Source organism: Arachis hypogaea, chromosome 3 (genome assembly GCF_003086295.3).
Source record: "Arachis hypogaea cultivar Tifrunner chromosome 3, arahy.Tifrunner.gnm2.J5K5, whole genome shotgun sequence".
Taxonomy (NCBI): domain Eukaryota; kingdom Viridiplantae; phylum Streptophyta; class Magnoliopsida; order Fabales; family Fabaceae; genus Arachis; species Arachis hypogaea.
Genome location: NC_092038.1, coordinates 903,016 through 920,032, shown reverse-complemented (window position 1 = coordinate 920,032; position 17,017 = coordinate 903,016). Strand labels below are relative to the sequence as shown.

At 32.1% G+C, this 17,017-nt stretch overlaps 1 protein-coding gene across 2 annotated transcripts; it reads left to right on the top strand.

Moving 5' to 3' along the window:
* The first annotated feature begins 10,939 nt into the window (after window positions 1-10,939).
* LOC112785298 (protein SOSEKI 3) lies at window positions 10,940-14,852 on the top strand. Of its 2 annotated transcripts, XM_025828761.3 has the most exons (7): window positions 10,940-11,365; window positions 11,580-11,872; window positions 11,960-12,029; window positions 12,306-12,421; window positions 12,541-13,408; window positions 13,878-14,168; window positions 14,264-14,852. In XM_025828761.3, the coding sequence occupies exons 2-7, from the start codon at window positions 11,680-11,682 to the stop codon at window positions 14,331-14,333; spliced, it is 1,608 nt and encodes a 535-aa protein (XP_025684546.1). In that variant the 5' UTR covers window positions 10,940-11,365; window positions 11,580-11,679; the 3' UTR covers window positions 14,334-14,852. The 2 variants fall into 2 exon arrangements, with proteins under 2 accessions (XP_025684546.1, XP_025684557.1); XM_025828772.3 differs by lacking the exon at window positions 14,264-14,852 and having other exon boundaries at window positions 13,811-14,137.
* The last annotated feature ends 2,165 nt before the right edge of the window (window positions 14,853-17,017 follow it).

The window sequence follows — 17,017 nt, the reverse complement described above, 5'->3', positions numbered from 1 at the left end:
TATATATAATTATATATATATTTGCTTTCTCTTATTATGTTAATTAAACAAGGCTGCAATAATATTGTGCCATTAGTCACATGACTTGTGTAGTAATCTCGCATTGTTAACTTTGTAATGGTTTACAAGAGTGTGTGTATATATACATAATTACAACCACAAACTTTTCAAGTGGGTGAACTTGAAACTAAAGTTGATGCGGTTAGGTACCAGACAAATGACACAGCAAAATATAGAGATGAAAAATTAGAAATTTGTATAAAATATGGAAACAATTGAATAATTTTCTTTGAGAATTACTATTTCTCTCTCTCACAAGGAGACTACAATAACACTATTTCTTGACAAAAGGAGAACACACTTCTCTCTATATATATAGAAGAAAACTACTCAAAGAAATATTATGTTATTCTCTTTGGATGACTTGATTGAAATTAATTAAAGAAAAACTCAATTTATAGGTGAGTCTCTTCAATATGAACCATCCGTCAATTAGAGGTATATAATTCTTCTCTTTTTCAACCACTAAAATTCTAAGGTTATAAATTAAGATTGTTTATTACCTCTCATTTTATTTAGTTATTATTTATTTATATATTTTCTAAAATTAGCTTTACTAATTTTCACAATCTCCCACTTAAAGCTAATTTTGATAAATTTTCAAAATTCATGTTGCTCATGTATTCCATAGGCCGTATGAGAATCTACACCATTCAAACTTTTCTGTGTTGATTGGTTTTGTCATGGCATCTGCTAGGTTATCTTTAGTGTGAATCTTCTGCATATCAACACTTCCTTCTTCTACTACTTCCCGAACAAAGTGATATTGTACTCCAATGTGTTTTGTTCTTGAATGAAAGGCAGGATTCCTTGCAATGTGCAAGGCACTCTGACTATCACAATACACAGAAATCTTCTGTTGTTTGTGCCCGAGTTCTTCTATCAACCTTTGGATCCAAATAGCTTCCTTGCATGCTTGTGTAGCTGCCATATATTCAGCTTCTGTAGTAGATAAAGCTACAACAGTCTGTAATTTAGATAGCCAGCTCACAGCTCCTCCTGCAAGTGTAAACACATAGCCTGTAGTAGATTTTCGTTTATCAAGATCACCTGCAAAGTCTGAGTCGACATATCCATTGACAATGAATTCTGATCCTCCAAACATAATGCAACATTTGAGGTTCCTTTGATGTATCTCAAGATCCTCTTAACAACATTCCAATGCTCTTTACCCGGATCTGCCATAAATCGACTTACCACCGCAACTGCTTGAGCAATATCTGGCCTTGTACAGATCATGGCATACATAAGGCTTCCCACCGCTGATGCATACGGTACTCGAGACATTTCCATCCTCTCTGCTTCACTACTAGGGCACATACTTGAGGATAATTTGAAATTCATAGGAAGTGGGGTTGAAATTGGCTTACATTCTTGCATATTGAAGCGTTGTAAGATTTTCTTCAAATAATTCTTTTGCGATAGCCAAATCTTCCTATCTTTTTTGTCTCGGTGAATTTGCATCCCTAAAATCTTGTTTGCTGGTCCCAAGTCTTTCATATCAAACTCCCTAGCCAACTGTGCCTTCAATTCTTGGATTTGATCTTTGTTGGGACCTACCACCAACATGTCATCCACATACAACAGTAGAATGATGAAATCATTATCACCAGACCTCTTGTAATAAGTACAATGATCTGAACTAAGTCTGTTGTATCCAAGGCTAATAATGAAAGAATCAAATCTCTTGTACCAACACCTTGGCGCCTGCTTTAGACCGTACAGAGATTTAGTTAACCTGCAAACCAAGTTTTCTTTTCCTTGTTCTTCAAAACCTTCTGGTTGGAGCATATATATCTCTTCTTCAAGTTCTCCATGAAGAAAAGCAGTCTTTACATCTAATTGCTCTAGATGTAAATCAAATGCAGCACACATAGCCAAAACTACTCTAATAGTAGTTAGTCTCACCACCGGAGAAAATATTTCATTGAAGTCAATACCTTCTTTCTGAGCATATCCCTTGACAACCAATCTTGCACGATATCGTTCCACCTGATCATTACTATCTCGTTTGATCTTGTAAACCCATTTGTTACCAATGGCTTTCCGACCTGCTGGAAGTTCAACAAGTTTCCAGGTATGGTTCCTATGTAATGCCTCAATTTCTTCTTGCATTGCTGTCATCCACATAGAAGCGTCTGGATTGCGCATAGCCTCCATAAAAGTTGTTGGCTCTCCATCTTCTGTCAAAAGACAATATGCATCATGGTTTGTCAAAACATAATTTGAGTGCCATGATGGTGTTCTTCTTTGTCGAGTGGATCGACGAACTTCTATGTCATTAGCCTCTGCTTCTTGTTCTTCGTGCTGTGGTTCTGCTTCAGAAAGATCACCTTCTCTGCATTTTTCATCTATTTGAACAGTGGTTATCTCTTTAATAGTGCTGTCATTTTCTTGTTCTTTTTGCAATTCATCTTCTGCAAATATCACATCTCTACTGACAACTACCTTGCGGGCAGTGGAATCCCACAGGCGATACCCCTTAACACCGTCAGCATAACCCAAGAATATACATTTTATAGACTTTGGGTCTAGCTTTGTTCTTTCTTGGGAATTGTACATCACGTACACAGGACAACCAAATATATGTAAAGAAGAATAATTAGGTGGCTTACCTTGCCACATCTCCATTGGTGTCTTTAACCCAATTGCAGTTGATGGTGACCGATTTATCACATAACAGGCGGTTTTAACAGCTTCTGCCCAAAAAGACTTGGCTAAACCTGCAGTTTGCAACATAGCTCGTGCTCTTTCTAGGAGAGTCCTATTCATTCGCTCTGCTACACCATTTTGCTGAGGCGTATATGCAACTGTGAATTGTCGTTGAATACCTGCTTGCTTGCAAAATGTTAGAAAATCACCATCAACATATTCTCCTCCATTATCTGTCCTTAAACACTTGATCTTCTTTCCAGATTCAAGTTCTAACTTTGCTTTGAACTCTTTGAACATCGCAAACACGTCTGACTTTTTCTTGATCGGGTACACCCATAGCCTCCTAGAGTAATCATCAATAAACGATACAAAATATTTTGCTCCTCCTAGGGACATCTCTGGTGATTCCCACACATCAGAATGAATCAATTCCAATATGTGCTTGCTCCGAGCAGTTGATCTACCAAACGTCAATCTATGTTGTTTGCTTGTAACGCAGTGCTTACAAAATGGTAAGTTTACCGATTTGAGCCCGGGAATGAGATTACGTTCTACAAGAATCTTCAAGCCTCGTTCTGACATGTGGCCTAGTTTGCAATGCCATATCATCGTCATTTCTTCTTGGCTTGTTGAAGCAACTGATGCCTCAGCCTCTTGCAAAGTATCTCCCATAAGCATGTATAGATTTGCTGCAATCTTTTCTGCTTTTATTACCACAAGAGCTCCTTTAACAACTTTTAAGATCCCACCTTCAATATGGGTCTTACAACCAAGTTCATCCAATTGCCCAATCGACAACAAATTCTTCTTCAAACCTTTCACGTGTCTTACCCCTTGAAGTGAACGAATAGAACCATCAAACATTTTTATTTTGACAGTACCCATTCCAACAATTTCTAAGGCATGATCGTTTCCCATAAACACAGATCCTTCCAAGACAGGTTCATATGTACAAAACCAATCACGATGAGGAGTCATGTGCCATGTTGCTCCTGAATCAACAATCCAAACATCAGTGAGTTGTTTACTGCCTTTAGAACCAATTGTTGCTTCGCCATACAGGATTTCTCCATCATCAGAGGTACTTGCAACACATCCTTGAGAACTTGATCCTTCTGGAACCTTCTCTATACTCTTCTTATTCCAACAATCTTTCTTGAAGTGCCATCTCTTACCACAATTGTAGCATTTGACCTGCTTCTTACTTTGTGACTTTGGTCTACTTTGACTCCCACTAAAACCACGCTCCATTAATCTCCCTCTTGTCATCAACAAAGCCTTTGCTTGTTTTGAGCTTTCTAATCTATCTTCCTTATTCTTGCGCCTAGATTCTTCTTCAAGAACCGCAGCAGCCATGTCATCAAAAGAAAGATAATCAGTCAAAACATTATTAGTTAAGTTAATGATAAGCTGATCATATGAATCTGGTAGACTTTGAAGTAAGAGCTCTGCACGTTCGTTTTCCGCTATGGTATATTCCAACGATGAGAGTTGGGAAAATAGCGTATTTAGATTGTTGATGTGATCCGTTGCCGATGTGGATTCACTCATTCGAAGAGTATAAAGTCTTCTCTTCAAGAATATCTTGTTGTGAAGTGACTTGACTTCATATAATTTGGTGAGAGCATCCCAAATTTCCTTTGCTGTCTTTTTCTCTGCTACACTTGATAAAACTGAATCAGCTAGTGCCAAGTGTAAGTTTGCAACAGCATTGTTGTCCATCTCCTTCCATTTTTCATCTGTAATTCCAGTGGGTCTACCTTCAATTGCTGTCACGCAATTGTCTTTTCTCATAATGGCTTTTATCTTCAATTTCCATATGGAAAAATTACTCCCACTGAATTTTGGAATTTCATACTTTGCTGCCATTTTTTTTTTAGACGGTAACTCGCAGCGGAGAAAAAAAAAAATATATTAATCAGCAACCTTTGGCTCTGATACCACTGTTAGGTACCAGACAAATGACACAGCAAAATATAGAGATGAAAAATTAGAAATTTGTATAAAATATGGAAACAATTGAATAACTTTCTTTGAGAATTACTACTTCTCTCTCTCACAAGGAGACTACAATAACACTCTCTCTTGACAAAAGGAGAACACACTTCTCTCTCTATATATAGAAGAAAACTACTCAAAGAAATATTATGTTATTCTCTTTGGATGACTTGATTGAAATGAATTAAAGAAAAACTCAATTTATAGGTGAGTCTCTTCAATATGAACCATCCGTCAATTAGAGGTATATAATTCTTCTCTTTTTCAACCACTAAAATTCTAAGGTTATAAATTAAGATTGTTTATTACCTCTCATTTTATTTAGTTATTATTTATTTATATATTTTCTAAAATTAGCTTTACTAATTTTCACAGATGCTATCTATGAAGGCTTCAACTCAAAGACATACATGAACCTATATGCAAATGCAATCATGGAGATATTAATATTTGAGCGGTGTATTAAAAAAACAGTACATTAGTCTTTCTTATATATATATTTATAGAGTCATGAATATGTCTCCTTCTAAAAGGAAAAAAGGCCATATCAGATAAGCCCTTTATGTCTTTGTTAACTTGATGATGAGGTTCAATCAAGGACATGGGATACATACTCTCTGTTTGGTACTTTGGTTCCACTACTATTTTGTGTCATGTGTCATTGGCAGCTTCATGTTTCATCATTTCTTCACATTTCATTTATTTGCTTCATATCTTATGTAACAGTTCAGATCACCCGCTAACACGATATTATCATCACTCGTCAAAACGCATCATGATAGGGAGAGGTATACACATTCTTATAATGCATGCTTCGTTTTCCTCCCTAACCGATGTGAGACCTTACATCTTGTCCTTAAGTTCATTATTAATATTCAATAAAATCAAATAGCTTCCCTTTTAATTAATATAACGTCAGTTTAAATGATGCCGGTTTCATGGAAGTTTAATTAGTAGATTATTATTGTTAAGACTTGAATGTGAATTACTTAATTAAGAGAAAATACTATTGTTAACTATTGTAAATATATTTGGTGTATATATAATAATTATTATATATATATATATATATATATATATATATATATATACACACATGCTCTTCAAGTTCGTTCACATGAACAAACTATTCAGAGTTACAAGGATATAAATGGATAGTTGTGTATACTGTATAGTCTACATCAACATATAATTGCATGAGTATTTTAACACTATTTTTTTTTAACTTAGTAGTAAAGGGAAGATATAAAACATATATAAAATAAATTAAAGGTTTTGGTAGACAGGTATGCAGTTGGTTATTAATATAGGGACAAAGGTAGATTCATGAGCTAATCAAGGAAAATGAATGAATATGTAAGTACTAGTTAATTTAAAAAAAAATGTTATATGTATAACAAAAATCAGTTATTAAATTAAATTAAATTAATTATCATATCTTAATGTATATTTAAATGTATTATTTTATGTATTTAATATGTATTTTATATGAATAATTGTTTTTTAATATATACATATGCCTTAAATATGCAAAAATTATAAATAAATGGAGCTTCATGTGTTAGTGCTGGTGATTATTAACTGAATTTAAATGTGTAAAGCTGGTTGAATCTCTAATTTGGAGTGCATTTTAATGCTTCCCTATCATCTATATCTTCTTCTTGCATTGAAGGCCCCTCAAATATAAAAGTAAAATTAAAAAAGAACAAGAATTTAAATTTGTCCTTATATAACGCTCCATATATAATAATTAAGCGCGCACAACAACTTAATTTGCTCCCTGAAAGTCTAAAACTGATTAATACTCTTTTATATATACCATGCATGTAGTGTATGATTAATCATGCAGATATATATAATGTATGTGAAACAAAAGGTTTGGCTTGGTTTAGTAAAATTTTTATTTAAAAAAAATTAAAAATATCATTTTTTAATTATAACAGTTATATTTAGTAAATTAAATTAAAAATATTTTTTAATAAATATAAGTAACAACAATTGTATGATAAAATAATTTTTAAAATACTATAATAGACTTAAATATAAAAATTAAATTTAAAAATTAATTAATATATTAAATTATATTAAATTTTTTAATTTTAATAAATATAAATAACTTTAAAAAGTTGTACTTTAGATAATTTCAAAAACATTTTTATATTTTAAAAATTATAAATATAAATACATAATCTTTTTTATTTATCAAATACAAAATAAAAAATTTATACTTTTAAAAAGTACAAAACATTTTTTGAAAAAATTTACCAAACCATTGTCTCTCACTAATAATACACTAGCCTCTAATTAATATCTTTTACATTAGAATGAACCAAAGAAACATTTCATAACTGTTAACATTTAATTAGTTAATCAAGAAGGTATAAGTGATTGTATTGTTGAACTTTTCCTAATCTGTCCAATATCTAAGTAAACATCACCGCAATAGATGGAGAAATGCTTCCCAACAATCACATACTATGTAATATGATCATTGTAACGTTGAATTTTTTGGTAATGTCATCGTTTAATTTTTTACGCTCTAAGATGCAATGGTAATTAGGTGATCGATGCAGCTAAATCACTAGTAGAAAGTTTAAGTATCATACATTTTCATTTAATTATGTGAATATCATCGTCACCATAATATTCATTCTGACTAATCATTTTGTTTTCTTCATCTACAAATAATTGTTCTTAAAAATAACCGATATTGGTTGTATTTAAAAAATAATTTAAAGAATTCCAATATAATATATAGTTGATTCACTCTTTTTCATTATTGAATAGAATGTTTAATTATTTAGTTTATTTTTTGCATCACATTCAGCCCAAAAAATAAAATAGAAGCAGCTAAATTTCGTGTGCATATATACAAGTCTAATCTTTTGATATTCTTAACTTTAAGGAACTTTTTTTTGTTCATACATTTAATCATATTTTATCAGCACTATGTAATTAACCGGGAGCTTAAGAAATTATTAATGTGGAAGAGAGTAGGTAAGGGAATTGAAATTGAAAAGGGAACCTGTGGATCTGTGATCATGGAAAAATTAAATTGCTTCAAAAGCGTAACATAAATATTATTATGAGAATCGGAGTGAAAACCCAAAATTAATTAATCTGGTTCATCAGGGGTCGGTCATCGAATCGAATAAATTTAGAATAAAAATATCAGTAATGAATCAGGTAAAAAATTGGTTAATCGATTAAATTAGTTTAATTTTTTAGCAATTAACTGATTTAAATTAATAAAATACAAACAAAAATATTAGCAATTATTAATAAAAATATTATTGTGTTGAACTTCTCTTTCAAAAAAAAAAATGATTGAATATTAGTTTAACTTTTAAATTTTTTAATTCTTAACTCTATCAATTTGATTTTGAGAATCTTAAACATAAGTCATAACCTAAGCAGAAAAGTGGTCCATATTAGCAAACTTGAAGTTGCACAATGGCATGCAAAATTTATTGACAAGATTTTGGATGGAAAAACTTTAGAAAAATTTTCAAGTGTATTGTATATCGGTGTTTCATTCATTTTTAATCGTTGATTTTAATTATAAAAAATATATATAATTAAAATTAATAATTAAAAATAAATGAAACACCAATCTATCCATATATTTAAAATTTTTCCAAAACTTTATAATCTTTTGCACACTAACTGTTATTAGTCAAATTTTATAAGTTTTTTTTGGTCAATGTGTTACTTCGGGTAACTATATTGTTTTTCATTGAACTTAAAATATAGAGGGGAAGAGAACTTTTGATAAGGTGTTTATGGTTCGGTTCGGTTTGAAGATTCGATTTGATTTTGAATATTTTAAAGATTAATTTGGTGTAATTTTAGGGAATTTAAAGTTAGGTAAGGGTCTTAAAAATAGACCCGATTTTTTTTTTTTTTTCCGGATCAGGTCCAGGTTAAGACGAATCCGACTTCACTCGATCCATGTGCATCCCAAGGGAACTAAAAATAATATATATGTTTTAAATTAATTTTAATATTATATTATATTAATTATAAGTTTATTGTTTTATTTGTAATCACACTTGTTGAATTAAAAAATAGATCAAATAAGTATCAAATTAGAATTTATAGACAAATTCAAGTTTAAATATGAATATTAATTTTTCGATAACAAGTTTTTTTTTTTATAAATAAGTGCATCATAAATAAGTTTCTTTATAATTTATAAATTATTGTTAAAGTTTTAAAGACCTAATTTTCATTCGGTTTAGACTCGAAATAATTATGGCCCAAAAATATTTAGATTTTATTGAGTTTAGAGTCGGATTAAAGTTTAAATAATAAACTCAATATATATTTAAGATCGATTTTAGATTAAGACAAATCCAATTTTACCCTACCATAAATACCTCTATCTTACTCTATTATTACTTTTTTTTTTCTCCTTTCTATCTTATTAGTGTGATATTCTTTTGAATGATATATAGGTTCCACTTTGATCATGTAAAGCAATAGAAACTAAAAGGCAAACAAATAATAGTACTTAATTATTTGATTTATTAAAATTGGTATAATATGTTTTTCAATCCCTTGGATTCCTAAATGCAAGTTTGAATTGGTCTCCTTGAAGGCCCCTGAGATCTCTATTCCATTTCATATAATATAAAATTCCACTTCCCATTTGTTATAAAATAAAACAACAAAATAAAATTCATCAGAAGAAGAGAGCATGGCACTATGGCAGCTAGGATAACTATTTCATGTTATTCTAATCATTTTTTATTGGCTATAATGACTTATAAATATAAATATAAGCATAACTGTATCATGCTTCCTAATGATTTTGCTTCTCACCTTCTAAACACTTACTACCGAAATCATTATTAATATTTCACGAGTAAAGCTACTTTAACAAGTGTTATATAAATATTATATTCGGGAGAGTAATTCATATATTTTTATCTTTGTGAATAATAAATCATAAAATATAAAACAAATAGTTAATGGTTACTATAATTATTCTTCGTAATAAAATATCATTCATATTATTTTAACACCAAGACAAATTAAAGAACCACTTTAGATTTTTGTCTTTCTGAAAAATCCAATATAAAAAGGTAGTTTGTTAATTAGTGAAAAATGACCTTATATTAATTACATCACATAAATAAAGTAGAGTCACTTTACGAACATTTAAAAAATTTTAATTTTTTTTATAGATAACGAGATAAAAGTCTAAAAAAAAAACACTTTAAAATTTTAGATATATAATCATTTTAAATTTTTAATAACAATATAAAAACAAATTATCTAAAGTAAAAAATGGTCAAATAAAAAAAAAAGAGTTTAACTATTATTAATTTTATAATTTATATCAAGTATGAATTTTACTATTTTAATTTAATAATTATTAAATTTGTATTTTTTGTTATTTAATATTCAAATCTAACCCATACAATGGGCTATTTATTTGGCACAAAATAAACATCATTTATACTATCCAGAATAATCATTCGGTATATCAAGGATCGAATTCCTAATTTTTTTTATCTAAAAATTCTGATACCATGTCACGAAACCACTCATTCCAAAAGCTTAAGTTGACAGAAAAAAGTAACACTAAGGTAGTGTTTGTTTTGCAGTACTGGAACAGAGACTGAGAGACTGAGACACAGTATCATATTTGTTGGCTCAGAGGCTGGTACTAAAGTTTCTGTTTCTGTCCCCAAAATTTCAGTATTTCAGTGCCTCCAAAATGTAGGGACACAGGGGACTGATATTTTTAGAAACAAAGACTGAAACTTTAATAACATTTTATACCTAAAATACTCTCATTTTAATTAATTAATTCCAATTTTATTCTTTGTGTAAATTAAATTAGAATTTTATTCTTGTTTCAATTTGTCTCTCACTTGGCACCAAACAGAATACTAAAACTTATTTCAGTCTCTGTCTCTTTCAGTATCTGTCTCTCCACCAAACGCTACCTAATAGTTATATCTCTAATACTGAATCGGATATCCCTAAATATCTGTTTTACACATTATACAAATATTATATTAGCTCCTTATACTTTCTCGTGAAGAAATTATGACTATAAATAAATTAAATGGGCAAAAAGAATTAGTAAAAGTCAACACAAAATCTTTGAATGTTACCTTGCATGATTTGAAGGGAAATCATGGTAATGGTAGTTGGGTGAAAAAAAAAAAGAGGTAAAAACAGAAGAAAAGGTAGAAAAACAGGAAAACCAGACAGAAGAGGCAGCAGCAGACACAAACATTTGCATTTGGAAAAAGAGTGAGAAGAGTCACAAGTGAAGTCAAGCACACTCATCAATCATCACTCTTCACTATAAGAATCCATCAAATGAGCCAAAATTTTCACAAAATAAAAAGTCCAAACCAAATCAAAATCCAACTTTCTTCTTCTTCTGCTTCTTCTTCAGTCCTTTTCTCTGTTACAAGTTCCAAAACTTCACTCACTGTGTGCCACCTTCAAATTCTTCTTCAATTTCCATCAATTTGAAAACTTTGGCAACTTCCCACTTTTTCTCTTTCTTCTTCTGAGCTCAACCGTCCTCCCCACAACCGAACAAATCAAAACAAAACAAAAAACACTTAGCAATTAGTATTCTTCTCCGTACATCAATTAAATTCTTCCACCGTTTTTATCTATCAAGGTAACTCTTTCTTTTGCTTTTTTGAATTTAAATAGTTAAAAGATTCCAGCTTTGAAAAACTTACTCACTCATATTTTGTATTACTGGCTAGTTAGATCTGATTTCAAACACAAAGACACTTGGTGAATGTTTTATTTTGAAAGCTATTCTGCATGCCCAGTATCATTTTGTTGCAGAATGAGGCTAACGAAGATAATAGGGTTCATTTTTGTAGGGTTTTGAGTATTACTATCTTCAAGTTGTGGATAAAGGTTGAACTTTTAGCTTGGTGGTGGTGGTGGTGGTGGTGGTGGTGGTGGTGCATGTGAGAGAATATGGAAGGGAGGATGAAGAAGTACCAAAGGCAAGTGAGTCCTGAGAGGGCAAAAGTGTGGACTGAGAAATCCCCAAAGTACCATCAGAATAGGAAGGTTCCTGTGATTTACTATCTCAGTAGGAACAGGCAGCTAGAACACCCTCATTTCATGGAGGTTCCAGTGTCTTCCCCTGAGGGGCTATACTTGAGAGGTAGATAAAGGAATTCAAGAACCAAAACTTTTTGTGTTGTATTGGGGATGTTTTATGAAATTTGAAGGGATTTGTTTCTGTGTGCAGATGTGATTGATAGACTAAATGCTTTGAGAGGTAGGGGAATGGCTTCCTTGTATTCATGGTCTTGCAAGAGGTGAGTAACTTGTCACACATTATTGTTCAATTTGTATTTCATTTTTCACCTTTTAGCTGGATATTTTAAATGACATTATTGTAAGACTTGTTTTATATAAAACCATTCATGTAGTAATCCCTCTATTGGGGAATGGTCCAATTTTTATGTTGTTGTTTCCATTTTGGATTTTAGAAAAGTTGATTCAGCTTAAAGATTGCAATTATAGAGGAAACAATGAAGAATTCTAAGCTTGAATTTGTTTTTGATGTTTGTTCTTTTCTTTTGGTAACTCAGAAGCTACAAGAATGGATTTGTGTGGCATGATCTCTTTGAAGATGATCTAATTCTACCTGCCCATGGGAATGAGTATGTCCTCAAAGGCTCAGAACTCTTCGATGAAACCAATTCAGGTAAAGGAGAGAGATATCTACTGTACTTATTATGTTCAATAGGTGATCATTTACTAAGATCCGAGTGAATCGATTATTCAGGATCTCAATTGTTGTGGATTTGGCTTTACACTTTACAGATCGTTACAGTCCCATTAACAATGTCAAAATGCAAAGCATGAAGCTGTTGCCAGGGCCACCTTCTTCTAGGAGCCATGATGAAGCTTCCTCTTCTGATAGCATGAATGGGAAAGAGATAAAGAACTCCCAAGAAGATGAGCTTTCCCAAGGACCACACTCTGGTTCATCTGATGTATCTCCAGAGTCTAGAGATGAAAAGAGTGACTCTCTAAGCTTGGCCTTGACAGAGTACAAAATCTATAAGACTGATGGACTGGCAGACGCTTCGACTCAGACAGAAGAACGTGTTAGCAGACGGAAAACACATAAAACTTGTACAAGGGGTGTATCAACAGAGGATAGATCATTGGTATCTGAATGCCATGAAATTTGTCGAGTTCCACATGCGAAGGACAATCCTGAAATCTGTAGAGATACCATTTCACCGCCTCCCTCGACTTCAAGTCCCTCATCTTTTGTGGGGAAGCCTGAAACTACTTTGGAATCTCTTATTAGAGCTGATGCTAGTAAGAGGAACAGCTTTAGGATTGTGGAAGAAGATAGCATTCGGATGCCTACCAACACAAGGTTGAAAGCTTCACATTTGCTCATGCAACTGATCTCGTGCGGCTCAATATCGGTGAAGAACCACAGTTTTGACCTTATTCCTTCATACAAGCCTAGGTTTTCCAATTCAAAATTCCCTTCTCCATTGTTCTCAACTTCATTTATGTTGGGAGAGTTTGATTGCTTGGCAGAGAATCCAAAGCTCATGAGCCTTAGATTGGAAGACAAAGAATATTTTAGTGGGAGTTTAGTGGAGACTAAACTGAAGGAAGGAGATGGGGATAATGCTCTGAAACGCTCTTCTTCCTATAATGATGAGAGGTATGTTCTGCTTTCAACACCGTTGTCTTAACTGACACAAACCGGAGGAACTGGCTTATGAATTGTAATCATTGTTTATATTTCTAGTTGCGAATGATGCTAGATTCAGTAGATTGAGCTGAAAACTAGTTGTGTAGTAGTCCAAAGTGGATAATGCTTGAGTTTCTTGCTGATTTTTTTTGTCCAAGACTCGGTTAAAAATTCTCTCTCTCTATTACACACATGCATTAAGTATTTCATTGTTGACATACAAATATCCATGCCTTATTGTTTACTTGTCTTCTGTTAATTGGTCTTAAAATAATAACAGAATTCCATAGAATTTCATGAGCTTAACTGCTAAGTGCTAAGATATTTTCAACTTTTAGAGTTTTGTAATTGTTTTTGATTGGCATCTGATAGGAACACGGTAGTCATCACATCGTGGCCAATGTTTCATCTGTAACAAAACCAGTACACAAATGTGCAGGATATATAAAGAAGCAAAACAAGAAGAAGACAAGGAGGAACCATCCTCAGGACATTCAAAATGCATTCCACGATCAATTACTTCGTTGACCAAGCAATTGCGAAGCGAATACATGAAATCCCCCATTTCTGACGAATCGAGAAGCTCGTCTGATAGAATTGACAGCTCATGCAAATCCTCAGTAAGATCAAATGGTAGCAGCAAAAGAATCACTGAACCTCTACCAGGGAAAAAGCAGTCTTATAAGATAGATTCATTTAGAGAAGATGAGATGATCAAAATTGAAGAAAGTTAAGTGTTGATACTAACTTGTTTCTATTAATACTTCATTACTTCACTATTTTTCCAAAGAATATAGATTGATTGGTTTGATTTTAACTCAACAGGCTTGCTTCAGGAGCTCGGGTTATAATCCAATCTTTGCCATACTCTGACACACCATCTAGCAGCTCTTAGAAATTCAAGTTTTGGGTGGTTCCACGGCCATCTTAAAGCCGAAAACTACTGGTTTTTGGCTTATGGTTTGAATTCCACATGATTGAGTGTATCTTGCTAGGCCCGCATGACATTTTCATAAGCCTACAAAGCGAAGAAACCGGAGAAATACTTGCATGCTCTTAAAGGACATTTAATACGTATTTCATGAACATTCATAGTGGTTTTTATTTATAATGATTAAATCTTGTGTAAAATCAAAGAATGAGTGGTTATGAATGTTTCAAGAGTGCGTATTAAATGTGTTCTAAAAATATGGTTCGGATCATGTAAGTACTTTTTGATGGGGATTGTGAGATCATTGCAAATGGTGTGGTCCCTGTGGTCCATTCCCTCTCTTAAGTATGTGTTGTGATGGTTAGAGTGACTATAGCATTCAGAAATGAAGTGATTGCACATTCTGTTGTAACTACATACACAAATGTATCACAACCTTTTCACCCTTTTTTGTTCAGCTTCAAATTATTGGTTGTTATTTCATGGCTTGCAGCAAAAGATGTGGGAAAAAAGGATAGTGTTCGAGTCATTTTCCAAACTCATATCTTGGCATTGGTTCTGATGTGATGTGATGTCAAATGCCATGCATGTGAGTTTTGAATCTGACATTGGATTCGTTTGTGTTTTAACTTTTTAGAGCTTCAAAACTAACGTTTAAGTTGGATGATTAGATTTAAATCTCAAAGCTAAAAAGGTGACTAAAAGCTAATTTTATGGACCCTTTTTAGCATTAAGAGTGAGCTTTCCGGTCAAACATTAAAAATGTTTGGATTTAACTTTATGTAAATCAAAATAGTTAATTTGAAAATTTGACATTTAAATGGTTCTATAGCCTAGAGGCATCTACCTTTTAAGTCATTGACAATGATGATTGGAGTGATGATGTTTACATGGTTCTTTTTGGTTTGAAATTGAAGACATGATCATTGATGGTTATAGAATTAGTCACCGACAGTGTGCAATTCAAACTTGCAATTCTTATGTATCAAATAACAAATTTCTTTCTGAAGGAAAACATTAACTCCAAGAACAAAACATCTTAGTCAATGTTATGCAAACATGTATGGTCAAATTTGACATTTTAACTTTGTTGGGTTTTTATATTCATTTCTTATTGATTCTTTTCTTTTTTTAGATTATGAGCCACTATGACCTTTGCAACAAAGTTCCTTAAAGTTTTGATCTCCTAATTTTGGGAATAAAATTTTCCTAAAATGCAATCTTATATTTGTTAAACTCTTATTGGATTTTGTTATATGACTTGCTAGTAGTTTTCTCTCAATGAAATGATTGAGTAATTAAATTAACACAAAGAATTTAATTTTAGTGTATTAACAATATTTAATTATATATGTTCTTTTGGATAATCATCTACGTATCTATGAAGTAATTATTTTTTTGTTAATGTAATATTATATAATTAAATAATATATAAAATTGATTTATATTGTGCATCAAAATTAATTTTTTTTAATGTAAAACTAATTTATTTATTCCGTAGCTTGAGGCAGGAAAATAGGACACTTAACGAAGAGTGGTTTCTATAATGAAATCTATAGAATGGGTCCCATTTATGTGTCTTTTGCAGCAAACAAGAGGGAAAAGTGGGGTAATGTGTGAAAGCTTTATAGTCCCTTTCATGCCTTTGGTCCCTTGAGCTCATCATCGACACTACTATCCATTCCTTATTCAATTATAGAATCTTGGGTTTTACTCTAAGCAAAAAGAAAAACTAGGTCACATTCTATATAGCACTTGTGTCTTGTATCTTCTCACTCAAATCTCCCACTTTGTTTGGTCTTTCTGGCTATATTTATCAGACAAACTTATATGTACTACTTTTGTATATTTTACATATTTTATTTTCGGTTTTGAAGGTGATTAATAAGAAATAATAGAAGATTAAAATCTATATGGCCAATAAGTTGCTGGATGCATAAGGCAGAATTCAAAATTCTGATACTTGTTTAAGCGGACGAATGAACTGACTACTCAACTAACCCAAATGATTATTACCATTGTTATTCTACATTTTAATCTTCTTTGTGTATATTTCAATAAAATGAAAAAAAAAAAGAATGTTGGAATGGCCAATGATTGTATATGGATAACACTCCAAGTGCTAGAAAGGTCCATTCACCCAAATAGTGTTAACAAACTTTTTCAATTTCGATCCATGTGACTCCAATAATTGTGCCTTCTACAACTCCAATGGAAGAAGCTAAAAATGTTGAACATAGTACTCTTTGTTTACATTACTCATGATTCATGAAAGATACTTATGAACGAAAAAAGAATATTCATTAAACTTATTCTCTCTGCTATGACTAAATCCTATTTTGGTCCGTGAGATTCACGCGATTACTCAATTTGGTTCTCGAAATTCAAAATTACCTATACTAGTTCTCCAGATTCAAGTTTGGACACCATATGGTCCATTGACTCTTTCTGACAATGATTAGGCAAACTGAGTGCTAAGATACAAAGCGACAACATTTCTAACTTGTTTAGGTGCCAACTGTAAACGACGTCGTTTACTCATCATCTAGCGTGGTAGGGAGGGTGCCATCTTAGCATTCTGTTTGTTTAGTCATCACCAGAAAGAGTTGAGGGACCACATTGGTGTCCGAACTTGAATCTGGAGGACT